Raw genomic sequence first — 27,111 nt, 5'->3', positions numbered from 1 at the left:
GTTTTGGTTTTGATTTTTCCCATTGCTGGTGATGTTCACATGGATCACTTTATTAGGGTGGTGTCTGCTAGGTTGCTCCATTGTGAAATTACTCTTTCCCATTAGTAATTCAATATTTTTATAGGGAGTTACTTTGAAACTATGTAATACATTGTTCCTCATCAAACTTCTAATTTATTCATTTATTAATTTATATTAGTATGAATCATAGTTTCCTGTTGTATCCAGTGAGTTATAATCAATTACTATTTTTATTTCAGTACTCAAATTGTCCCAGATTCGATCACGGAGAGCCCTTTAAGAGGTCTTCTGTGTCCTGTGTGTCCATTTTGCTACAAGTCCCCATCACTCTTTGAGCACTTCTTTGTTTTTAGGTATAAAAAGATGGTCTGGGTTTATCTGATATTTTCCCTGCCCCAGCCCTGGGACCTTTCTCCAATGAGCCCTCGTTTCTTTTACTGCAGGCTAGAGTTTGGAAACCAAGATGTGGGTGCTAGTTGTGTTCATTCCTTTGGGGGTGGGAGGCCACTGCTCCAAAACCATCTCAGAGCTAGGGAGTATATGTATACAGACACATACATATACAAATATTTACATCTATGTTATTTATATTTATTGAAACCCCTAAATTCCAATACCTCTAATTTCAATTCATCATATGATTCATGTTTGTTTTCTTCCTTTACATATTTATACTCCATTCTCTGACAGTGAGAAAACTGGCTTCCATTATCCTTAATCTATTTTTTTAGATTAAACAAACTCCCAGTATGTCTCTAATTTTCATTATTGCCTCTACTCTGTCCCCTACATGGGTGCCCTCCTCATTCTGCTTGGGCTCTTACACCCTACATCAGGCTGTAGAGTTGTCAGATTTAGCAAATAAAAATATAGGATGTTGCCATTTGCAATGATGTGTATGGAGCTAGAGAGTATTACGCTAAGTGAAATAAGTCAGAGACAGACAAATACCATATGATTTCACTCATATGTGGAATTTAAGAAACAAAACAGATGAGCAAAGGGGAAAAAAAAAAGGAGAGAGAGAGGCAAAGCAAGAAACAGACTCTTAGCTATAGAGAACAAACTGATGGTTACCAGAAGGGAGGTGTGTGGGGGATGGGTTAAATAGGTGATGGGAATTAAGGAGTGCTCTGGTTGTGATGAGCACTGGGTGTTGAGTGAAGTATTGAATCACTATATTGTACACCTGAAACTAATATTACACTGTATGTTAACTAACTGTAATTTTAATGAAAACTTAAAATATATATATATATAGGATGCCTAGTTGAATTCAGATTGCAGAAGACAACAAAGAATTTCTTGGACAAGTTTATCCCATGCAATATTTGGAATACACTTATACTAAATATATATATATATATTTTGTTTACCTGAAGTCCAAATTTAACTGGGCATCCTGTATTTAATCTGGCAACCTATAGGCTGATCCTCCACTTGGATCCCCTCCCACCCTGCTCAGACTGTGAAACCCAGCTTTGGGCTTCTCCAATGTGTAGATTCCTTCCTTTCTCCACGAGGGCTCTGACCCCTCCAGTGCCAGGCCACCTCCCCCACATTAAAACTTTCCTCACTTAGCTTGGACTCTGATACCTCCTGTGAAATTACCTCTAAACATGGATGCTCCCTTATCTGCACAGATTGTAATACCTCTTACCAGGCCACCCCTATATGTGAATCTTTTCCACATTCTGCTTGGGCTCCAACAACCAATGCCGAACTATCCCTCCATGGATGTAGTCCTTACCTGCCCAGTCTCTGATATTATATGCCAGGCTTCTCGCTCCCACCCCATGTTGATGCCCTCCTCTATATACTCGGGCTCAGATACTACATACTGAGCCCTCTTGGTATGGAGATCCCTTTATCCTGGTATGTCTCTGATACCCCAGGTCTGACCTCAATCATGGACATCCATTTCAGTCCATAGAGGCCTTAGCCTCCTATATAAGACTATACCCCCATGTGGACACTGTCTTTGCCCTGCTTAGGCTATCTCCTCATGTCCACCGCACTGTATGAATCCCTTGTCATTCTGCTTAGGCTCTAATATGTCACATTCCTTGGCCCTCTGTGTGGATGCCTACATTGTTCTGACCTACTTAATGGTTTTAAGGTTGAATTCTTTTAGGAGGAGAAAGAAAAGGGGAAGAGGAAGAGCAAGATTTTGCATCTTGATTCAAGTGAAGCAAGGGCAAGAATGTTAGGGGGGTTTCATATGAGCAGTGGCATTATGATGAAATTGTCCATTAGTTTCTTTATCATAAAATCACAGTGTGCCCCTTACTGTCTCAATTTACCCCCTAACACATTCTTCCAAGCATCATATATTCCAGGGGTGGTTGTACTTTTGGATTACATGCTCTTGTGTTTGGAAAAACTAAAAGAAAAATTTAACCAAACATATTTTCTACTTTTATCTTTTGAAAATTTTGGAGGAAAAAAACTAAAAGAAAAGGCTATTAAATGTGTGCTACTTTACTTCTTTTCTCTTTATAAATATTTTAGAATATCCTTTCCTTTAGAGCAGTCATTCTCAAACAGGCTGCTATTTCAGGAATTAACTGGCAAGCTTCTTTAGAGATAACTGTTCCTTCCCATTCCTTCTTTCAGACATTGTGGTAGGTCTCTAGGGGCAGGAAAAGGGTAAGAGAGAGCAAAAAAGGCTATGCGGTCCAGAAAAATCTAAAGATGGTATGGTTTCAGCCCTCCTTTGTTAATATAATAACATGACTCTGATCAAAAGAACAATATTAACATGACAATGAAAAACTAGTGTTCAACACTTCATTTTTCTTGTCATCCAATGTGTTATGGATTTTCTTTTTATATTTAAGTTATTTTCTTTATCTTACTGCATAGAAAATCTGTGCATCTGTCATATTTGCTACATCGAGCACAAGTTATTCCTGGTTTATAAGGCCTTCTCGACAGAGATCCTCTACAAAAAAGCAGAAAACATTTAGTTAGAAAAAGTCTCAAGTTTCATCATTTAAATAATATGGCTACCAATTTTTAGTTAGGTTATAAAGGTGATTTAACTAAGAAAATGGACTTTAGGAAGTACTGAAATTGGAGAAGTAATCTTCTCCTTTTTCTCCCAAGAAAATAGTCTCTTCTGAAATGAATCCCCATGTCCTTGAAACAAAGTACTGTAATTTAAGTTTGAGCGAGTTTTAAAGCTGCTTTCATTTTAGTTTGTAGCAAAATTTTCCTTTCAAAATGATGTTATAGAATATTTTATAATTAATTGCTTTCTGCTTGGTACAAATATGTAAAAAGTTCTATAGAAATGATATATTAATTTTCTGAAAAGTTTGCAAAATCCTGAAATGCCTATTGTCCCAAAGACCCAGCTGCATGATTTACTTAGAGGTCTGCCTTAAAAATATGTAAATATATAAACAAGCAAGTAAATTTAAATGGGATTTTACAAATTTGGTTTAATCCATTGTACAGAACAGAGGGAAGAAGTGAGAAATTATTACATCAATTGTCCAGAGCTAGGTAAGGAAAAGAGGCCCCAAAGTAGATACAAATTGGAAAGCTTATATGAAGGATTTAGGTTAAGAAAGAGGGAAGATAGGCAGAGAAATTATATTTAACAGGAATACTTATTCACTCAGTGTGTAGGTGGAAATTTTAAAAACAAATGTTAGGCACGGACGCCCCTGGTTAGGTCACTCTGGGCCATCTGGAAGAAGGGTGAAACGTAAGAAATACATATTCGCAAACCTGAATATCAAATTTCTGAGTCATATCTTATCAGAAGTTTTTGGTGATACCCAATAAGGTATCTGATACCCATGAATGGCAAGCTTTCAAGTCCATCAAAGACATCCAGTGGTTTTTTAGTTATTTGCAGATCACACATTGCTTCTCTAAAGTCACTGCTCCACTATCAAAACATTTCGAGGGAGAAATGCATTTTGTTTAGATCTTAGCCAGAACACTAGCCTTTCAAAGATTCAAACTTGATCTAGTTACCTATACCTACACTCTAGCCTACTTTTCCTGCCTTAACCCTTTATCACTTGAAACAGATGCCTCCAATACAAAAGCAGCACTTCTCCTGTCTTTAGGCACCAGTGATGGAGGACCTTGCTTTTGAACTTATGCAAAAAGCTACTCACTACAAAGACTGCCTTTAAAACCTGCAGCATAGGCCAATCACCCCATGATCGTAATGTCTGATGACTACAGCCTAGAATAACTTTGGAAAGGCAAATGAAATATATATATATATCAAAATAAATAAATTTACATCATGCTAGAATGCAATAGGCCCTCTTTTCCTAAGATTTGAATTTCATATCACTATTTATATTATATAGAAATGCCAGATTAATACTCTCCCATGCCAATCTTTTTCTTGTTCTGAGTCTGCAAGAAGTTTAACCTAAATCAAGTAGAGTCCGAATCTACAGTACAATTCCACAACAGTTCCACAACTGAATTGGAATTATTGGGCTGGATTAGGAGAAAACAACAGTTAAGTACCTATTACCAGCAAGGTCCATTGAAATTTCATAGCTGCCCTGGCAGTACTTGAAGAAACAGACAAATTTCTCTTCTTTTAGGCATTTGTTTTTTCCAAGAATCAGCCTGGTGGTTTGCTGAGACCAAGTCAAGACTGAACAGTCCTCTGGAACATTATTTAGACTCATATCTGGCCATACCTTCAGTGTATTACCACCTATAGGATATGTGTCCAGGCCCTAGATAAGGACGTGTTGCCTAGGTGGTCTAATGAGTAACTATACACATGTCTAAGCCCAAGTCCATTAAAAGATCATTATTCAAATTTATAATAGAGCTATACTGTATAGATCATGACCTGAGCAGAAACCAAGAGTTGGACGCTCGACCAACTGAGCCACCCAGGTGCCCCAAAGCTTTCTGTAAAACTCAGTCACATCTCTTCCCTTCACTCTTACATCTTGTACCTATAGGTCTAGGGACCACAGTTAAACACCAATAAAGCTCCTTTGAGATGGATATTATTTAGCTGCAACATCCTTTAATCCTCCCCAAGATACCATCTTCCTTCTGATTGTGCCTTCTTATTCACTTTGGCACCTAGGTCACCATCTCCCTTTTCAGTCAAAATTGGCCTTGTCCCTAAATTTGGGACATAGATGATTACAATATGCTTATGGATGATTCACCCAATAACTTGGTCTGTTACTGGATGTCTTTACCATCTCAAACAATGGTCCATAATTGTTGCTTTTGTAGCCATATTCTGGATCTTGTTATCCCCTAAAACTATTCTACCTCTTAACTCACAAAATCATATATTCCATTCACTGACTGGAGCCTCCTATCCTTGCAGTTTGCTCACTCATGTACTCCTGCCATATTTCTCCATTAAGTGCATTGGTACTGCAAGTCTATTTTCTCCCTGTCTATCCTATTGTCTCTTCTTTATTGTCTGCAAGTCTATTTTCTCTCTGTCTATCCTATTGTCTCCTCTCTATAAAGCTATCCTATTGTCTCTTCTCTATAAAGCTTTGCATATTATCTGGCTAAAACCCTAAAACTCTCTTGCACTGTTTTCCTTTATGTCTACCTGACAAAACCCCAGTATTGGAAAAAATGACAGAACCTTACTATCTGCATGCTCCATGTCTACTTCAAGGCTGCTGGGTGTTGCTGGGGAAAAATCATTATACTAGGTAGAGACTCTTTCTATGTTTCTATAGTCAGCTTCCTCCCTCATTTTCCATAATAACGGTTTCAGACCTTCCCAACCCTCAAAATTCTAGCTTCACTGTCTCCCTCTTTATTCTCAGGACATGATCTGTCCTACTTCAAGTAAAATATAATAGACTTTAGATGGGAACATGAGAAATTTTTTGTCACTAAATATGATAACTATACCTAGTCCCTTCTTCCTTCCTTTCTAATACAACTGAAGAACTGTCCCTCCTCCTTTCTAAGACTAATCTCTTCAATACCATTCCATTTTCTCAGGAACTTGTATCTTTACATATGTATACACACACACACACACACACACACACACACACTCACACTGCCTTTGTTCTTTATAAAGCATTACTTTTATTCTGTATTTGACTTTTCATGTTAATATTTAAATAGGCTCACATCTTTCCCACTTTAAAAACAAAACAAAACAAAATAAAGATAACAATAAAAGAGCCTTCAATTCATTCTCAGCTGGCATCAATTTCCTCGACCCCACAGAAATGGCTCTTCCTATGTTTATCAATGAACTTCTCTTTAATCTGTTATTTTGAAGTCCTTACTTTGCTCAACATCTTAGAATTAGAAATTTTGGACTACTACCTCCTTCTAAAAACATTCTTTCCCCCACGCCTCCTGTGACACCACACTCTTCTGGTTTTTTCTCCTACCTGTGTGGTCATTCTTGGATTCCTCCTCCTACTTCATCTCCCTCTAATTGCCCTTAAATGTTGGCATGAGATTCTGGAGGGGCTGTTCCCTTTTTTACTCTATACCGCTCACTAGACAATCCCATTTACTCACATGATTTCATGTGCATGCACTCTGGCACTCTGCATCTTTGTTCTATGCCATGCCTCATTCATGAGCTTCTGACCCATATAACCACCTGCTTATTGAACATCTCAGTCAGTAAATCACAGCCAACTCAAATTCATTATATTCAAGATGGAATTCACCATCTTCCCTCCCAATAGGTTCAGTGTTTCCCATTGCATTTAATGGCAATACCACTCATGCCTGAATTATAATTCTGAGAATCTTCTTTGGCTATTTCCTCTCTCATTACTTTCTTGTAAAGATAGATAGATTTATTTATTTATTTATTTATTTATTTATTTATTTATTTAATTTATTTTAGAGAGAGAGCATGCATGCAAGTGAGGGGAGGGGCAGAGGAGGATAATCTTCAAGCAGACTCCCTGCTGAGCAGGGACCCCTGAAGTGGGGCTCGATCATGACCCCAGCTGAAACCAAGAGTCTGACGCTTAACTGACTGAACCACCTAGGCGCCCCTCCTCTTTCTTGGTACTTAATATAATGACCTATAAATCCTGTTATTATTGCCCTCTGAAAGTGTCTTAAATACTTCTCTGATCTCAATCCAGATATCCTTTTTTGATGTTAAAGCAAATAAGTAAGTAATACATGTATAATACTTACAAGTATATGGTGGAAAGGAGGAAGCAGAAAAGGGCAACCTTAAAGGGAAAATGTCTCCTCCACTTTCCTTCCATCTCCCCCAAAGATAACTTCTGTTTAACAGCTTCTTATGATTCCTTACCAGAAACAAGTATTTTTTTTCCATAAAAATTCTCAGTACTTATATATTGTGATAGATTGCTAGCTATCAATTTAAATATCTCTTAAAATACAGAAATTACAGTATTTAGCTTGCCACATTAATGGCTAACCTTGCTACGTTTCCCAACTTCCCTTGCAACTTAGATGTGGCCATGTGATCAATTTTATATCCAATGGAATGCAAACTACTGTGCATTACTTCCCACTTGTGCTTTAAGAGATGGTCATGCTGACAACACGTCTCTTTTGCCTTACTATGAGCTTAAGCTAGCCCTTGTCTGTGACATGGACTTGATCTGTAGACATAGATTCTGCCTCTAGGGAATGGTTAAAAAACAAGATGGGAGCAACCTGGGTCTTTGAGTGACTAGTAGAGCAGAGCTACCCGCCTAACTGAAATTTCCCATTTCTCTCTTCCTGAATCACTATATTTTCTGGTAATGCTAGCTGCTATGACAAAAGACCCAATCTTACTTTTTATTGTTCTGCATTTTACTTTTTCATCTAACAAGCGAGATTGGTACATAAAGACACCAGTATTTTCAATGGTTATATAATAATGCACAGTAAATTAATTGCTCAGTCGGCTATTACTGGAGTCATTAGTTTTATTTTTTTTTAATTTCAGTTTCATGCTATTAAAACATTCTAAAATGGGTATCCTTGTATATATATCTTGGCCAGTTTTCATGAAGATATTAATAAGATAAAATTCTAATAAGGAGATTACAAGATCAAAAGGTAAGTATATTTTAAATTTTGTTATTCTGCCAAATCCAGAAAGATTATACCAATTTATTGTCCCATCACATGTACAGAGTATCAATTAAGCTTTTCTATCTTCTCAGATGGATGAATGAAAAGTAGTAGCTTATATTTGTTTTTATTTGAATTACCTAAATTATGAAGGAGATTGACTATCTCTTCATATGATTAATGACCATATTTTTTTCTTTTCAGTAAATGGCCTTTTCATATCTTCTGCAAATCATTCTTTTGGGTTGTTTCTCTTTTTCTTCATTATTTGTATGAATTCTTTGTAAATTAATGAGACTAATTCTGCCATATATTCCACAAATATATTTTCCCAGTATGCTATTTTTTCTTTGGCTATATCTATGGTATTTCTTTAGCCAAAAATTAATTTTAAATTTTTATATAATCAAATGTATTCATATTTTCTGGATTTTTATGTTCTGCTTGGTAAGACCCAAGCTCTTGACCAATATCTCTTCATCTTGGCTGAGCCCAGACTGCAAATGTGTCTTCTCAACTCTGTATAGCTTCTGAAATTTCTGTGTAGGTCTTCAGCTTCCAAACAACCGTTCCTATTTAATCTCTCCAGAATCTTGCCTTGAAATGTGTAGCTTAGGAGTTGACCAAGGACCCATAAAGAATTTTTACAGACTTTTGGGGGTCCTTCCTTTCAGCCCTCTCTTCTTTGGGATCCTAGTCCTGAATACAAGGCATCTTAACATCAATAAACACTAATATTTCCTTTGCTCAGAAAATAACACATTCTTTGCTTGGATTCTGTTTCTCTGGCTATGGTTTCGAGAATTCTCTCAGAGAAAACCAAGGCAAATATAGGGTTTCTACTAAGTTTTTTTCTATTTGCGAAGATCATAGCCCTGCATTGGTTATTTTGTAATGCCTAAGCAATTATATTATGTTTTGCCTGATCTTTATAGTTATTTTCATCAGGAGACTAATTCTTATACTAGATTACATAATGTCCAAAAGCAAAGTGGATCAAATATTTAAAAGTTAAAAAGATAAAGAATTATTAGAAGAAAATGTGGGATAAAAATACTTTGGGAAGATTTGTCTAAGTAAGACACACACCTCAAAACCCATGAAAAAAAGTATTGATACTTTTTTCTAAGAACAAAGTAATTCTCTTTGGCAAAAATAAATTGTATTATAAAGTCAAAAGTTAAACATCAAACTGGGAAAATATCTGTGAATGACATTACATGAGAGAACTAATTTTCTTGCTATTTAAACACTCTCGCAATTGAAAAAAAAAATCCAAAAACTTAACAGAAAAATAGTGAATGTATAGGAACAGTCAGGTCCCAGAAAATAAAATCCAAATTTTCTGAAAATTACAAAAAGATACTAAACTCATATAAAATAGGAGAAGAAAATTAAAAATATAATGAACTTATATAGCAGGAAAGCAAATGTTTGAAAATATATTATGTTAGTAAAGGAATTGAAAAATAGTCCCTCTCATATGTTGATGTAAAAAAATTGTATTAGAAAAATAGTATAACTATTGGAGAGCCTGGGTAGTACAGTTGGTTAAGCATCCAACTCTTGGTTTCAGCTCAGGTTGTGATCTCAGGGTCATGAGATTGAGTCTTCCAACTGGGCTCCGTGCTCAGTGCCGAGTCTGCTTGAGATTATCTCTCCCTCTCCCCCTGCCCTTCCCGCTCTCTCTCTCTCAAATTAAAAAATAAATCTTTTTTTTAAAAAAGGAAAATAGTATGACTATGATAGATATTCAGTAATATTTACCCAAATTAAAAGTACATATCTTCTTTGACCTAGTAATTCCATGACTATGAAATCATATTAGTATGATACTAACTCATGTGAGAACTACATATTTACGTGGATAATTATTGCTTGAGATAAAGCTAATAAAAGAGTCTAAATGTCCATGAAAAGGAAAGGATTGTTTATTGCTTTTATTTAAAAAATTTTTTTTCAAGACTCATTTTATTTATTTTAGAGAGAAAGAGAGCATGGCAGGGAAGGGGCAGAGGGAGGAGGAGAGAGAATCTCAAGCAAACTCTGCTGAGCCCAGAGACTGGTGTGGGACTCCATCTCACCACCCCAAAATCATGACCTGAGTGAAAACCAAAAGCCAGACACTTAACCAGCTGTGCCAACCAGGCACCCCGAGAGCATTGTTTAAACTTTCGCACATCCATTAAAAAACAAAACACTGTAAAGATCTTAAAAAGAATCTGGAAAGTGTTCATGTACTCAAATGGAAAGACTTCCAGTGCATATCATTAAGTAAAAAAAAAAAAATTAAAAAACACCACAGGAAGTGTAGTGTGCTTCTGTTTGAATTGTGGAAACACACACACACACACACACACACACACACACACACAGATAAACTTTTGTATAGCACAGAATATATATTTAGGATAAAATATTGGGGAGGGTAACTGGAAGACAGAAATGGAAACATTACTTTCTCCTTTTGAATTTTCTATCATGAATTTTCTATCATGACTATGTATCAAGTATTAAACATATTTTATTAAAATGACCTAAAATTACAGTCCATTGAAAGTAATGAGAAAGAGGCTATACCATACAAAACCTTAAGGTCCAGCAGAAGTTGCAATAAGAGGAGAATATATAACTGTAAATATCTTCAATATTAAGTAGGATTAAAGATAAAGAAATGTTGTATACCTCAACAAAAGAAGCAACATATAACAGCCTCTACTCTTAAAAAATACTTGGAAGATTGAATATCTCAAAATAATAAAATAGAAAACAAAGAAATCAGAAAGTATGAATAAATCTGAAATCTTTTCTTTTAAAAGATCAATAAAATGGATTAAATCCTCATGAGCTCCATTAAGCAAGAAAGGAAGAAAAATAGTCATTATTAAGATTTCTCTACATTTACTTTTCCTATAGTTCTTTTCTGCTTTTTTCCATATAGAACTTGCACTTCAATTCTTCCCACTTCCCTTGTATGTTCTAATATATTCTACCTCTCTCTTTTTTATTGATGGCTTTCTTCAGCTTATAAAAATGCATTAGCAACCAAGGTTATAAAACACAGCTTTCATTTAACTCTACACACTGACCTCTTTTTCTTCTCTCTGCTGCCCAACATCTATATAGAGTAGTATTTTAATTTGGCATTATTTTTCAAACTGCGAGTCATGAGCCTTTAATAGTTCATAAAATCAAAGTTAGTGCTTCACAGACAACATATTAAAATATGTAATAGTTGTACTAAATTGTGACTAAAATATTACTTCATATAACATGTTTTTATTTTAAGGATACATATGGTTTTATAGATATTTCCTTCAGTTATACATGTATTTCATAATTCTAAGATGCACATCTTCTCATATTTTACCATCTCTTCAAATGAGATACATGTTACCATTGATGGTATCTCAAAATCACAGCCAGGCAGTGAATGTGATATGGTTGTCACTGAACATTTGTGAACTTGTCATAGCTCTTCATATTGTCGTTTCAAATGGTTCTATGCATTGTTTGCACTTAATGTATTTAAACTGCTATTCAAAATGTCTAAAATGATCACAACATATCATTGAATCATAAATTATTATATATGCAGGAAAGCATGGAAAAAGAACAATCTCATATATAATAAAAAGAGACTGATGGGAAAATAAGTCTAAATGTTATTTTTTAAAAAATACCAGCACATCAACATCACTTGGCATCAGGGAAATATACAAATCAAAACCTCAATGAGATACCACCTCACACACAGTCAGAGTGGCTAAAATTAACAAGTCAGGAAATGATAGATGTTGGCGAGGATGCGGAGAAAGGGGAACCCTCCTACACTGTTGGTAGGAATGCAAGCTGGTGCAGCTACTCTGGAAAACAGTATGGAGGTTCCTCAAAAAGTTGAAAATAGAGCTACCCTATGACCCAGCAATTGCACTACTGGGTATTTACCCCAAAGATACAAATGTAGTGATCTGAAGGGGCATCTGCACCCCAATGTTTATAGCAGCAATGTCTACAAGAGCCAAACTATGGAAAGAGCCTAGATGTCCATCAACAGATGAATGGATAAAGAAGATGTGGTGTGTATATGTATATATGTGTGTGTGTGTGTGTGTGTGTGTGTGTGTGTGTGTGTGTGTGTGTAATGGAATATTATGCAGCCATCAAAAATGAAATCTTGCCATTTGCAATGATGTGGATGGAACTAGAGGGTATTATGCTAAGTGAAATAAGTCAATAAGAGAAAGACAATTATCATATAATCTAACTGGTATGAGGAATTTGAGAAACAAGACAAAGGATCATAGGGGAAGGGAGGGAAAAATGAAAACAAGATGAAACCAGAGAGGGAGACAAACAATAAGAGACTCTTAATCTCAGGAAACAAACTGAGGGTTGCTGGAGGTGGAGGGGGGTAGGAGGGATGGGGTGGCAGGGTGATGGACATTGGGGAGGGTATGTGCTATGGTGAGCACTGTAAATTGTGTAAGACTGTTGAATCACAGACCTGTACCACTGAAACAAATAATACATTATGTGTTAATAAAAAAAAATGAAAAAAATGCCAGCACAGTTCTAGTTTCTCTCTTACCTCACTAGACTCTCTTTATACCCTTTTGATAACTCTCTGCTTGAAGTTGAAATACTGTAGTGATGTAAGGCTTAGTCCTTAAGTCTCTCCTGGTCTATTTTCTATACTTACTTTCTCACAAGGTAATCTCATGCAGGACTAACTCATTTCTGCCCCTGTGTCTTTAACTGCAGTTCTTACTACTTAGGAACCTATCCTAGACCTTCATCTGACTAGCCCCTTCTCATGATTAATTTACATTTCCCACATTTGTCTGTCTACCCAATGTGTCTGAAACAGAACACCTGATCTTCCCCCAAGATCTACTCACTTCTAAGCCTTCCCTATCCGATTTAATAGTATCACCACTCACCCAGTTGCTCACATTAGACATAGATATCATCCTTGATTATTCTACTCTATTCACCCCTAGAGTTAAACCAATCAGCAGATATTATCAGCTCCATCTTCAAACTATATCCTGATCTGACCTTTCTTCACCATTTCCATGTGATGACAGGCAGAATTCATGTAATGGAAGTATAGGTGTTGACAGTGGTAGAAGAGAACTTTCCTCTGAGCTGTCATTCTGGGGCAATGGCTCACTTACTTCATCCTGTGGCTGTGCCACCCCTTAGGACAACTGAAACTTCCACCAGATCCTCTGTGTCCAGCCAGCAGATGAAAGAAGATCAAGAGTGTGAAGGATCATGTGGGAAGTTTTTAAAGGCTAGGTCTGAAAGTGGCCTATATTCCATTGGCCAGAGCTTGTCACAGGGCCCCACCAAATTTCTAGGGAGGCTGGGAAAAATATATTCTAGCTATCTGTTTATGAAGTAAAGAAAATGGCACCACCTGCCAGACTCTATTTCCTTAACTATTAAATAAAGAAAATTTTCTTTACTAAATACTTTTGGACACTATCATTTACTTCTTTTGGCATTAGATTCAAGTCATTTTCCTCAATCCCAGATCTCTTACCTTACCTATTGACCTTTTTTTCCCCTCTAATACACATCATCTATGCATCAAAGCTGACTGCTTTTTTTTTTTATTTTTTTTTAAGATTTTATTTATTTATTTGAGAGAGAGAGAATGAGAGAGAGAGAAAGCACATGAGGGGGGGAGGGTCAGAGGGAGAAGCAGACTCCCTGCTGAGCAGGGAGCCCGATGCGGGACTCGATCCAGGGACTCCAGGATCATGACCTGAGCCGAAGGCAGTCGCTTAACCAACTGAGCCACCCAGGCGCCCTTTTTTTTTTTTTTTTTAAAGATTAAAGCTGACTGCTTTTAAATCTATATTCAGGTAATTGTTTCTATGATTTCATACCTGCTTTTACAACAACTCCTTTCTATTTAAAATATACATATATATGTATTTTGTTAATGTTGCTTTTTATTTGTTTACTTATTTATTTATTTGTTTATTTTTACATATGTCCTTCCCAACAGAGTACAAGTGCTTTCAGGATAGACACCATATAAAAATATATGGAATTCTCTTGCCTAGTCAGTGTTTGGTGCACCTACTACAAATATATATTTAATTAAATGAGAGGTCCTGCAATCCCCTACAGATACAACATGTCCAAAAATAAACAAATCCTTTTCCTCCATACTACATCTTTTCCTAGCTTAGTTAATAAAATGACCTATCACTGAAGCTTAAGTTCTCATGGTCATATTCGTTGTACCAACTCCAATATCTAACTTCAAGGCTAATCTAATTGATATTTTTAAAATTATACTTTATTTTGTTTAGAAATACATGAGTCTTATCTTTGAAACTGAAGAACAATCACTAGAATTGATATATGTAAATATTGTTTCAGTTCATTTTTTCTGATCCTATGAGCTATCTTAATCTTTATATGAATATTTTATAGATTAGAAACATCCTCTTTTCTTTGATTATTATTTACATTCCATTTATTTTTCTCTGTTCTTTAGGAGTACCAATTTATAGATTTTATCTGTCCTATATATTTCCTTTCTTTTTTCATACAAATTTTGATTTCTATTCTTCATCTTTGTGTTTTGAGAGAATGTTTCAAGGTTGTCATTGATTTATATTTTCTCTATGGCAAATCTGTTTTATTCTTCCATTCTGTGTTAGTTCCCTGTGGCTACTTTAACAGATTAGTATAAACTGGGTAATTAAAACAACAAAAATTTATTCTCCTAGTTCTGGAGGCCTGAAGTCCAAAATCAAGGTGTTGGCAGGACTGTGCTCCCTCCAAAGACTCATGGGGAGATTTCCTTGACTCTTCCAGCTTCTGGTGGCTCCAGAAGTCCCTTGGTTTATGGATATATCATTCCAACCTCTTCTATGACCCCTTTGTTTCTTCCTCTTCTGTGTGTCTAAGTGCTGAATCTCCCTTTCCCTCTCTTATGTGAATCTATGCGATTGCATTTAGGGCCACTCAAATATTCTAGGCTAAGCTTCTCCTTTTAAGATCCTTATCTTGATCACATTTTTGCCATATAAGACAATACTCATTCTTGCCATATAAGTTAATATTGACAGTTCTATGAATTAGGACCTGAATATATCTTGGGGGGGGCACCAATCAGCCCCTACACATTCCAATATTCCATTTGTCTCTCTTATATTCATTTTTACTCTATTTCATAATACTGTGATGGGTTGATTTTTCTACTAACTATTCTTAAGAAAGATAGCTATGACTGTCTACTATGAGTACATATCAAATAAAACTTGGACTGAGTTGACTAATATATGTTCTAACCTAGATCCTTCACGGGGCAAACTTGCCAATATTTGTATCCAAAGAAAAATGGTTGATAGAAATTCCAAGACAAAGAAGCTTATGGGAGAGATGGGTGGAAAGAAGAGTAATCCTACCTTGTAGCTTCATACTTATCACTATACTTATGGGGTACTCCTGCATTCACTACTGTTATTAAGGTCACCAAATACCTTCATCCTATCAAATGAAACTGTCATCTCTCCTTCCTCATGCTTTTCATTTTTTCAGAGGCAACTCATATGGTTAACCACTTTGGGCATATTGACTCATGTTTTTCACTTGGCTTCCAAGTACCCTTATTAGGACTGTTTAGGTTTTCCTCTTACCTCCTTTGTCTAAAGTTGAAATACCGTAGTGTTCCAGGACTTTATCCTTAAATTAAGTCTCTATACTCTCACATAAGGTGATCTCATTCAAGACTGTAATTTATTTCTATCTCAGGGCCTTTATACCAATAGTTTCCTCTACTTAGAAACCTATCCTAGACCTTCATAGAACTTTCTACTTCTCACGATTCATTTCATTTCCCACATTTATATTTCCACCTAGTATGTCCAAATCTAAAACACATTTCCTGTTGTTCCCTATCTGAGTTGATGGCATCATTATTCACCCAGTTGTTCAAACTAAAGACATAGGTATCATCTTGGATTATTGTATCCCATTTGTCCCTCGAGTCAAATCCATCAACTAGTATAATTAGCTCCAGATAGCTCCATGATATATGCAGAAACTGTCCTTTCCTCTCAATTCCCAATCTATGGTAGGCAAAATTCTAAGATGGACCATAAGATCCCTTCCCCTGGTATATGTGCCTTGCATAATTCCCAGGACTTTACTTCCATTATTAATAATTTATGTTATATGGTACAGTTGACCTTAAAATAGGAAAATTATTGAGGTGGGCCTGACTCAATAATTTGGGCACTCTAAAAGCAGAGAACTTTCTCTAGCTAGTCACAGAAGAGAAGCCAGAGATTTGAACAATGGGAAGGTTTTGCTGACTTGAAGATGGGGGGAACTTTGTGTTAAGGAATGTGGGCAGGCTCTAGAAGCTGAGAGCAACCTCTGGCTGAGAGCTAGCAAGTAAATGCAGTCCAAGTCCTATAACCACATTGAACTGAATTCTGCTAACAATCAGAATGTGCTTGGAAGCAGATTCTTCCCTAGAGCCTTAGAGGTAAGAACTCAGTCAGGTTCTTGATACTGGCCTTTAAGACCTTGATCAGAGAATCTAGCCACAACTGTGCATGAACTTACAGACTACAGAACTCTTTGATAATAAAAGGGTACTGTTTTAAGTCACTAAATTTTTGGTAATTTATTATATAACAATAGCAAACTAATGCACATGCTAAAACCCTAATCCAAAATAGACTAGGGGCACCTAGCTTCCTCATTCAGTACAGTATGCTACTCTTGATCTTAGGGTTGTGATTTCAGGCCCCACAATGGGTGTAGGGCTTACTTAAAAAAAGAATACTATAGCCTATAGCCTGTAATATAGAAACAATCTAATTGTGCTTACTTCCTCAATGTACCCATATTTCCCTACACTCAATGCTCAATACAATAGCAAGGATAATTTTTTTTTAAGGGTTCTTTTCAAAACATAGATAAAATCATGTCACTCACTTATTTAAGACTTTCCATTGACTTGGCCATTACTTAGGATAAATTTCAAAATCCTTAACATGCTATTTGGTATAGCTGTCACCTAACTTTCTACCTCAACTTCTACCTCTAACCAGTTATTCATTTCTCAAACATGCTAAACTCATTCCAAGCTCAAATGTTTTGTATATGCTCTGCTCTTCTCTTTCTTTCTTTCTTTCTTCCTCTCTTTCTTTCTTTCTTAAAGATTTTATTTATTTATTTGACAGAGAGAGACACAGCGAGAGAGGGAACACAAGCAGGGGGCATGGGAGAGGGAGAAGCAGGCTTCCCGCTGAGCAGGGAGTCCGATGCAGGGCTCGATCCCAGAACTCTGGGATCATGACCTGAGCCAAAGGCAGGCGCTTAACAACTGAGACACCCAGGTGCCCCTACGCTCTTATTTCTATCTGAAATATTCTTTAGTCATCTTCAAACCAAATGCCACTTTCTCTTATAAATACCCTATCTATATTCCATATTCCATCTGCTTATCTTGCTTTATGTTTCACGGCATATTTTATTATCTAATTAAATATTATTTATTTATGTGTTTATTTATTGTTTGTCTCCCTTCCAAGACTACAAATTAAATATGGTCAGCCTTCTTTTGTCTTGTTGGTAGATAGATCAGTGCCTTGTACAGAGTTGCTGAGTGCATAAATGAAGACTAGTGCCTCAGAGGGAACCTCTTTCCTCCCTTAAATCAGTACCTGGTTCTCTGAATTTTCAATACCAATCAGCAGTTAGCTTTCAAAAGTTTCTCGCTGTAATAGATATTGTCCCATGCTTTCAGTCTGTAGGAATGAAAGGAAGCCTAAAAAGTTTTATAATGACTCTACATCCTGGACTTGTTTTGCGTGACTGTGTTCAGGGTCACAAAACAGGGTCAGGAAGATTTCTCAGCTTAATTTGATTTACATCATAGTTCTCTTATTTTCCCTATCCAGAGGAATACAATCAGTAATCAGTAATCTATGGTTTTTTGTTTGTTTGTTTTTTCTTTTTGGTTTAGTCTCAGAACATTTTATTTGGCAGAAATTCTTTTTTAATCCTAGTGTGTAGTCAATTTTTTACTGTTTCCTTGACATATTGATGAGGATATTTTCTCACTTAGTTGGACATTTTAATAATATTACTTATAGTATCATCTTGACCTATAAGAGAACTTCAGACTTTCCAACAAAACTCTCCAGGGATGGAGGCTATTTTGGAAGGTAGTTATTTCCCATCATAGAAAGGTATTCAGGTGTAGGGTAAATAATCACATGGTAAGTAAGGGCAAAGAATTCGAATTTCTTCAAAAGAAGACTTTTGAAGTACTCTTGCATCTTTGAGATATTATGATTTTTCCTATAAGACTAGCCTCAAATAATAATGCAACTTGCAAAGGATGGTCAATTAAAAGTGTCTTTCAGTTGCAAAACTAAGGCACTCCTGAAACAATTCTTAAAACATACATTGCAACACATCTAAACTTATTTTTGACTTTTACTATAAATATGGGAATAAACTGTTTTGGAAAATAACTTAAATCCTACACTAATTAGGCTAGATATTGTGAAATAATACTAAAGTTAAAATTCTTTTAGGAAGTAATACTTGGCTAATTTGAATGCTAAATCAATATCTCCAAAATATGACTTTTTTCATTATAGAATTTAAACTATTTCAATTTAAAATCTTCAATATCTTATATTTAATTCTTTTACAGTTCACAAAGACATTTAGAAGAATATTTTGAAAGTAGGAAAACTTAACCTTGAAAAATTCCCAATTTATTTTTATATTCCTTTTAAAATTTTAAATAACTTACCCTGGTGCATAGTTGCATATGAAAATCGCTGCATATCTAATACGTCCAACTCTTGTACATGAAGTAACAGCACAACCGACTTTGTAAGATGTGTCCCAAACAAGCTAAAATAAAATTTTCAAAGAAAACAAAATTTGATTCTAAACATTTACTCTGTCATGTTATAAATGATAATATATTCCATTCACAAAGAACCGTTAACCAAGCAATTTAAGGAATATAAAGTATTCTTTATTTGGATGCAGGTAGAGAATTGTCATAGATTTAGGGAAGCATTTCCCAAACTCTATTTAGAGAAACCTTTAGCAGGTTTTGCCTTAGGATAAAGAGTTTGAGAAACACTGATCGTTTTAGAGCCAAAGAAGGCCCACATACTGAATCAATTTTCAAGCTCCTGTTGAACCTGAGAGTTCTAGGTTATTGACAGAGAGGAAGAGGGAAAAAAAGAGAAGTTTTAGAAGACTGGAAGTTGTGACTAGAAGGGAGAAAAATGACATCAAGATTACAGAAGGGAAGAAAAAGCAATATAAGAATAGAGAGTAATTGAATGTGGTCAGCATTTCTCTTCTTTTGTTGAGCAAATTCCATTATAAAATAAAATAGAGTCTGGGCCTGCAATTTAAAAAAATATATATAAAAGAGCTGGTTTCTATAAAAAGAAAAACAGGTCTTGAATTGGAGTGACAATATGAGAATGACTGAAGATATTCCAGAAATTCTCTGTATGGCTTTAGTATTTCTAATACTTCCACATAACAAAAAAGTACTTGTCTGTTAACATCTGTGGAAAAGAGAAACAGTTTCTGGTTTCCTTTTCTCTTTATCCCAAGTTTTAGTGGTTTTTAAAATGTGATTCTTAAAGAAATATTCTCTGTTACAAGAATAGAGAATAGAATGTCTGCAGCAGTTGAAATGGAGTTAAGCAGGTCAAATACAGGAAACAAAAATATCTAGTATACCAGAATTAAAGAGTAAAAAATAACAGGAGTAGATCATGGAGTAGACTTGGTTAATTTACTGGGATTATTAAAATCATATTAAGAAATCTGGCTTTGATATGAGTAAAACAACGGAGAACCACTATAACTTTCTAGAAGAAGAAAGAATGGATCAAACGCCTTTTGAAACATGATTCATTTGATGGAACTTAAAGACATGAATTCAACATGAAAAAATTACAAGATTTTAAGTTCTGCATAAAACATGACATCATACTCTATTGATTGAAAAATAATCATCTCTTAAATCAACTTAGAAGTTCATCCAATAATTTGATTACTGATACAAATATTTATAGAAGACCAAAATAATGTTATGTTCTTGTCGTGTTGAGAATGTAAGGATAAGATAACTCTCTGTACTCAGTGTGGTATCATATGTAAATAGATGCTTATAAATAATGTGATAGTGAAATAACAAGTGTATGTAGAGGAAATAGCAAGTGGTTCAGTATTCTTGGAGTATAAAGTGTAAAGATGGATTGTTAGACAGGAGACAGGAAAATAAGGCTATTAATTTGCTCTGAAAATGTTTTAATCAATCAGTTATATAGTAGTATGTGTACTGATCTGTGCAAAAATTATCAAGTCTTTTACTTATGTTTATAGTCAATAATTTGAAGATAATTTTTATTTGCTGGTTTCTTCCTTTTCCAGTGTGTGTATATTACTTTTAGAAAAGCACCTTTCATTTCTGGGTATGGAGATGAGATTTACTACATTTAAAGGAATATTTTAACTGTATGGTTCACATAATAGATGGAATTACAGACATTTTGAGGCTCTAGGACTGATTAGAATTTTGACTCTATTAGAAGTAATAACTTTACCATTTGGGGTTATTTATAAAATTGAAACATAATCAATAAAAGCTTGGTAGGAAACCATTAAGGAGTCTATTGAATTAATATAAAAATTAGATACCTGTTTATAATTAGAACAGTCACTAGAGCAACTGTCATTTTCAAAACGGTACTTTTTCCTCTCTTCATACCAACTTCTGATAGCAATACTTGCAGTGAATTCATTTTCAGGTCCGACCCATATATTTTCACCAATACCATTAAATTTAGGATGGGCCATGTTTAGTTCTTCTAAATGATTATTATGTTCAAACACACATTTTTTCCCCCATGCTCTAGCAGTCCGTGACAAAGCTACATCCCAAGTCTGAAAAAAATGCAAAAAGCAAAGACAACAAAATAATAATAATGAGGGTTTTTTGTTGATGTTGTTCTCTAAATTATTTTCCTTGAGTTCTCATATTCTATTTAAGGAAAACAATTCTAACTTTGTGATTATGGGCTTGTTTGTGGAATTTCTATGGGGGAAAATGTTTTTGAGTTAGTCATAAATGAAATAACTATTTCTTGAGGCAAAGGACTATCCATTTAATTGTAATTTAAAAATCATATTGTTAGGGCGCCTGAGTGGCTCAGTCAGTTAAACATCTGCCTTCAGCTCGGGTCATGATCCCAGGGTCCTGGGATCAAGTCTCATATCGGGCTCCCTGCGTGGCAGGCAGAGGGAGAAGCCAGCTCTCGCTGCTTCTCCTCTCCCTGCCGGGGGTGGGGGAGGTGGGGGGTGGGGTGGGGGGGTGAGGAGCCTGCTTCTCCCTCTGCCTGCCACTCTCCCTGCTTGTGCTCTCTCTCTCACTCTCTCAGTCTCTCAAATAAGTAAAATCTTAAAAAAATAAATAAATAAAAATAAAATAAAAATCATATTGCTAGATGATGCAAATGGTTATAATACTCTTACATGTAGTCTGTTCAGAATATATACTTTTAATCTCATTCTTTTTATACATAGTAATACAATAATTTAAAATATTCATCTAAGAACTGTTTATTGAATACCGAGTATATGCAAACTCTTGTAATGTGGGGAATAAAATACAAAGTCAGGCATAAATATTGTCTTCTATATTTTATAAATATAAAATTTTAACACATAGTGATACTTGGTGAATATTATAAAAGAGGCACATGTAAAGTTTTATGGATAGTTCTCAGAAATGTAAGAAAATATCACAAGATACTGTTCCCTGGCTAGCTATTTAGAAAGATCCAGAAATGTATAATTTTATCATTATTTAGAGACTCATTTAGTTCACTGTTTACTTAAGGACAAGAACAAAAACAATACACTTAGATAAATCAGCAAAATAGTTGTAAAATCAAAATGCTTTATACATGCTACAATATATCTGAAAATAAACATTTCTGAAAACGAATACTAAGATTTCCTTAGCGTTTTCTTAGTTAATTTCATAGATTATACACAAATATAGAAAATATAGAAAATAAATATTCCTTTAGGATATCCCCCATACTTTTCTCCCCAAAGGTAATAATTGTTTAAAAAATTGCTTATGTATGCATTTCTCTATCTCTATATACATATTCATACAAACACATTCAAATATAAGATATCAGGGGATGTTTTAGGTAGGTATTGGGTGATTTTTTTCTGTACTATTGTAATCATACCAGACTGAATATAATTGGCCTTCAACTTGGCAGTTTTCACTTAGAGAGATTGTTCCATTTTAGCACAACTAGATCTACCTAAGTTTTACAAAGTCAACACAGTATTATTCTATAGTATGGATAATATATAATAACTGTTACCATTCCCCTATTAATGGCCTTTTAGATAGCTTTCATTTGCAAACAATGCTCCAAGGACTATCCTTCTACTGCTTTGTTTTGCATATTGTTTACCCATCACATGCTTACTGTGTATTAGTCCCTATTCTAAGTGTTTTTTATGCATTATTTCACTTAATGTTCACAATAATCCCATGAGTTATGCATTATTATTGTTTTTACTTCACAAAGGTAGTAATTAAAACACAAAAATGTTAGTAGTTTACTTATAGCTACTTATAGTCAGTAAATTGTGGAGCCTGGATTTAAATCCAGGAAGCCTTAACTCTTAAATCCAAATTTGTAAGCATTTAGTCATTGCTTCCCATGACTGTGTGAAAATAAGTTATAATACACTACTGGTATTTGCTTAATTTGGCGTAGTCCTTTAGAATAGCAACTGCTATATATCATATAAATTAAAAATATCATATCCTTTATTTATCCCATTTCTCAAATTTGTCTAAGGAACTAATCCAGAAGGAAGAAAAGACTTATGTCTATGGAAATAGTCCTTGCAATATCATTTAATAATGTAAACTGAAGTTCCTAATTGCCTGGTAAGAGAATATTTATCCAATAAATTTTGCAGCCATTTTAAATGACAATCACAAAGACAAGTAGCAAGAGAACAGTTGGTGAGATGTAAAATAGAAATAGGAGAGGGAAATGGAGGAAAAAAGGAAGAATAACATTGTAAGGGAATGCAAAATCAAGTCCAGGACTGGGATGAGGTCACTGAGACACTCCCTCAGTTGAGTACCCCTTTGCAAAATCTTGGTAATAACCGTGTGTCACAGTAACATGTTTTTTATTTGAGTGTATTTTTAAACCCAAATTGAAAGTGCAGTTCCCCGCGATCCGTCAGCCTCAGTGAAGCAGTGCCAGGGTTTCTGAGGCTGAGGGGTGGCATCATGACAAGGAGGTTGTTGGTTTGGGCAACCGCCTTAGAGCCTCACCATGAAGCGCAAGTTAGACCCTCGGGGGAGGACGTTGCCCCGGAGCTCATTGTGGACGTTCACGTACTCATTGATAAAGTGTACGTCCTCTTCGTGAGGAAGTTCCGCGTTCAAACCGAAATCCAGCAGTAGTAGCCAGAGTTCCCAGACCCGCAGCTTCAAGAGGCCTCCTCGCGTCAGGGGAAGTGATTGGGCGCACCATTCCCGCGCAAAGGGCCTTGGGGCCTCCATGGTCCACCCGCCGCAGACAGGCCAGCGCGCACGCGCCAGCCCATCTCTACCAATCTACGCAGCAACACACGCAAGCTGAGCCTGCTTTCCTAGGAGCTGGGGGAGAAGCAGGAATGGAAGTCACGGGTGTGGGGGGCAGAAGCTGGTTGTAGCTATCTGCAGAACTCACCAAAGAGAGGCTTGAGGTTAAGGAGTACAGGCTTTTCACTAAACTAAGGTAGCGAAATATTATCCAGGGTTGATTTCTGACACCAGATGATGTGTCATCGTTTATGAGCCATCTGTACACTGAATGCCAGTTGCTGAATAATGAATATGTCTGAGGAACTTTCTAATTATGCAAGGGGAAATGAGCATTCTTCTGTGATAGTGATGAAAATTCAGTAAATCTTTTTCTTCCATTCTTGCCTCTTGAGTTGAAAATTTAGTGCAGGACGCACCCTTTATTATCCTCATGGACAAAAGTATTTCCTCTTTAAGTCAGACTTCCTCATTGAGATTTTCTCTGTGTTTTAATAATCTTTTGTGAGGAACCACAGAATAAATGGAAGAATGGAAAGCTCAGCTTTTAAGGGGTAGAGTAGGAATCATCAAGTTCTCATAAGGTTAAAGTATTTTCATTTCATCTCACCAGCACTGTATAGACAGCCTGGAATATCAGAATTCATCATCTCTGACAAATTGTCGTGTTCACAGTTGGTAAGAACTCATTTTTTGTTTTCATTTCTTTCTTTCAAACAAAATGGTTAGTGTCTTAGCCAATTTTGGCTTGGTCTCTCTGCCTTCAAACATTTTGTAAAGAAAACTCACTTGGAGGAATATAAGTTCTAGACACAAAATAAAAGCACATATTTGTTTTGGGGTACACATTTGCATATAACGTACTGTGTTCAGTAGCATTACCGGGGTACTTGAATTCATTGACACTGTGACAGAATTTTGCCACAAAGAAAGCATTGGCAGTTGGTTGGTCAAAATATCAAAAAGAATGTGCTTTAAAAATTATGAGGTACAGGGGCACCTGAGTGGTTCAGTGGGGTAAGCCTCTGACTCTTGGTTTCCACTCAGGTCATGATCTCTGGTGGTGAGACCGAGCCTCACCTTGGGCTCCCCGCTCAGTGGGGAGTCTGCTTGAGATTCTCTTCCTCTCCCTCTCCCTCTGCCCCTTCTGGCTTGTTCCTGTTTTCTCTCTGTGTCTCTCTTTCCCTTTAAAATAAATAAATAAATCTTTAAAAAAATGATGATGTATACAATTGAAAGCAGTAGACCTCACAAGATGGTTTCATTCATGCCGTTATACTTTTAACAAATATTTATTACCAGGCAATGTGTTAGATAGTTGAGAAACACCCAGACTCTGTTTCCAAATAGCCTATAGTTTAGAGAACTAGCAAATTGGTAACTCTTATACTATGTGATAAAAACAAAACCAAAATGCTATTACAGCATGTATGGGACAATTAACACCCCTTTTGAGGACCATGGAAGCCTTTCTAGAGAATGTGACCTCAAGAAGGTGAAGCATACAGGTGACAGAGCACATTTTATTTATTTGTTTGTTTGTTTGTTTGTTTATTTTGACAGAGCACATTTCAAACAAAGGGAAAAAGGCATGTAAATATACCAGGAGATCTGAAAAGACTAAAAGGGTTTTAGTACCAGCAGAGCATACTATAGGGATGAAGGTGGCATGTGGTGAAAGATGGAATTCCTTTATTATGTTGGTACTGTTGTTAGATTATGAAAATTGCTATATCAAAGCACAAGATAAATAGTATAATGCAATCTTAGATTAGGAAGAAATGTTAGACAATTTTATTAGTCCCATGGATTGGACAAATGCTCTGACACATCACTAATAAGAGATCATTATGCCTCTCCTAAAATAATTATACTAAGAAGGAAGTTACTGTCTCTTAGGCAACCCATTCCATTGCAGGACACCACACTCAGTCATAGGTATTTCTTTAGGACCTCCTATATGTCTGAGTCCATGATAGGTGTTAGAGCTACAAATGCTGAACAAGCTAAATATGTAGTCTATCTACGTGAAGATTTTAGTTACAGGTGATATAGACAAGTCAGCAAATAATTATAATGCAGAGTAGTAAATGCTATTTTTTAAAAAAGATTTTACTTAAATTTGATAGAGAGAGAGAGCATGAGCAGGGGAAGGGGCAAAGGGAGAGGGAGAGGAAGAAGCAGACTCCCCACTGAGCTTGGATTGGAGCCTGATGATGGCTCCATCTCAGAACCCCGAGATCATGACCCCAGCTGAAGTCAGGTGCTCAACAAACTAAGCCACCTAAGTGCCCCAGTAAATGTTACTTTTAGTTTATTTCAAAAATTCTTTTATGTGACAGGCACTATTTTATTTTATTTTTTAATTTTTTTACTGTGGTAAAATGCACATTAACATAAAATTTACCTTTTTAATCATTTTTAGTGTAAATTCAGTGGCACTATTGTATAATTGTCACCACTGTTTCCAGAACTATCTGGTGCTGTTTTAAATGCTTGGAAAAAATCAACTCATTTAAATCATAAAAGCCTTAAGAAACAGATACTATAGGGTGCCTGGGTGGCTCAGTTGGTTAAGTGACTGCCTTTGGCTCGGGTCATGATGCTGGAGTCCCGGGATCGAGTCCCGCATCGGGCTCCCTGCTCAGCGGGGAGTCTGCTTCTCCCTCTGACCCTCTTCCCTCTCATGCTCTCTCTCTCTCATTCTCTCTCTCAAATAAATAAATAAAATCTTTAAAAAAAAAGAAACAGACACTATTATTATCTGTATTACAGATGGAAAACTCAGAAAAAGAGGTCATGTAATTTGTCTAAAGTCACCAGCCAGTATGTGGTAGAGCTAATTTTTAAACCCAAATGACTAAAATGGAAGTACAGAGAAAGGGCACATGAAGGCATTTAGTTTGGTTTGTATAAAAGAGGTTGGGTTTGCTGAGAATGTTTTGCAAAATATTCAGTCTTTCAATGAATTGGTCCACATCATGTGCTTCATACAAGAAACATTTCAGTGCATTCTAAAATATATTTTTTCCAAAAATTTAAAGAGGCACATAGTATCTGAGGGTCATTTAATCACTTTAACATTTTATGTATTAAAATCACAGATTCTATATCAGTACTGTAAGGGCCAAGGGCAGGCTGTCCCAAGATGGGATACTTTGGCAATGAAGACTATTTTGAGTTCAAAAGCAATCAAAACCCAGCAGATTCAGGAAAAGCTCTTTACCTCCCCACAACTGAGAGGTATCTAAAAAGAATTTAGATAGAGGAAAGAGTTATTGCCATAGATTCCTACATTGTACTATGAACTAGTTTTGATAGACAGGGAGGAACGCAGCAAGGTCTGTTTGATCAAGGTCTTCCATGTCCCA

At 35.8% G+C, this 27,111-nt stretch overlaps 1 protein-coding gene across 1 annotated transcript; it reads right to left on the bottom strand.

Moving 5' to 3' along the window:
* Positions 1 to 2,777: 2,777 nt before the first annotated feature.
* On the bottom strand, positions 2,778 to 23,719 carry GLIPR1L2 (GLIPR1 like 2). Its single transcript, XM_028091335.2, is given in 5 exon segments — positions 2,778 to 2,858; positions 2,860 to 2,965; positions 18,884 to 18,987; positions 20,806 to 21,051; positions 23,489 to 23,719. Coding segments are annotated over 5 exon segments (768 nt in total).
* Positions 23,720 to 27,111: the final 3,392 nt, after the last annotated feature.

This window comes from Eumetopias jubatus, unplaced genomic scaffold, assembly GCF_037043125.1.
Source record: "Eumetopias jubatus isolate StellerSeaLion01/CBP00866 unplaced genomic scaffold, mEumJub1_p1.0 scaffold_8, whole genome shotgun sequence".
NCBI lineage: Eukaryota > Metazoa > Chordata > Mammalia > Carnivora > Otariidae > Eumetopias > Eumetopias jubatus.
This window is presented reverse-complemented; position numbering and strand designations above follow the sequence as displayed.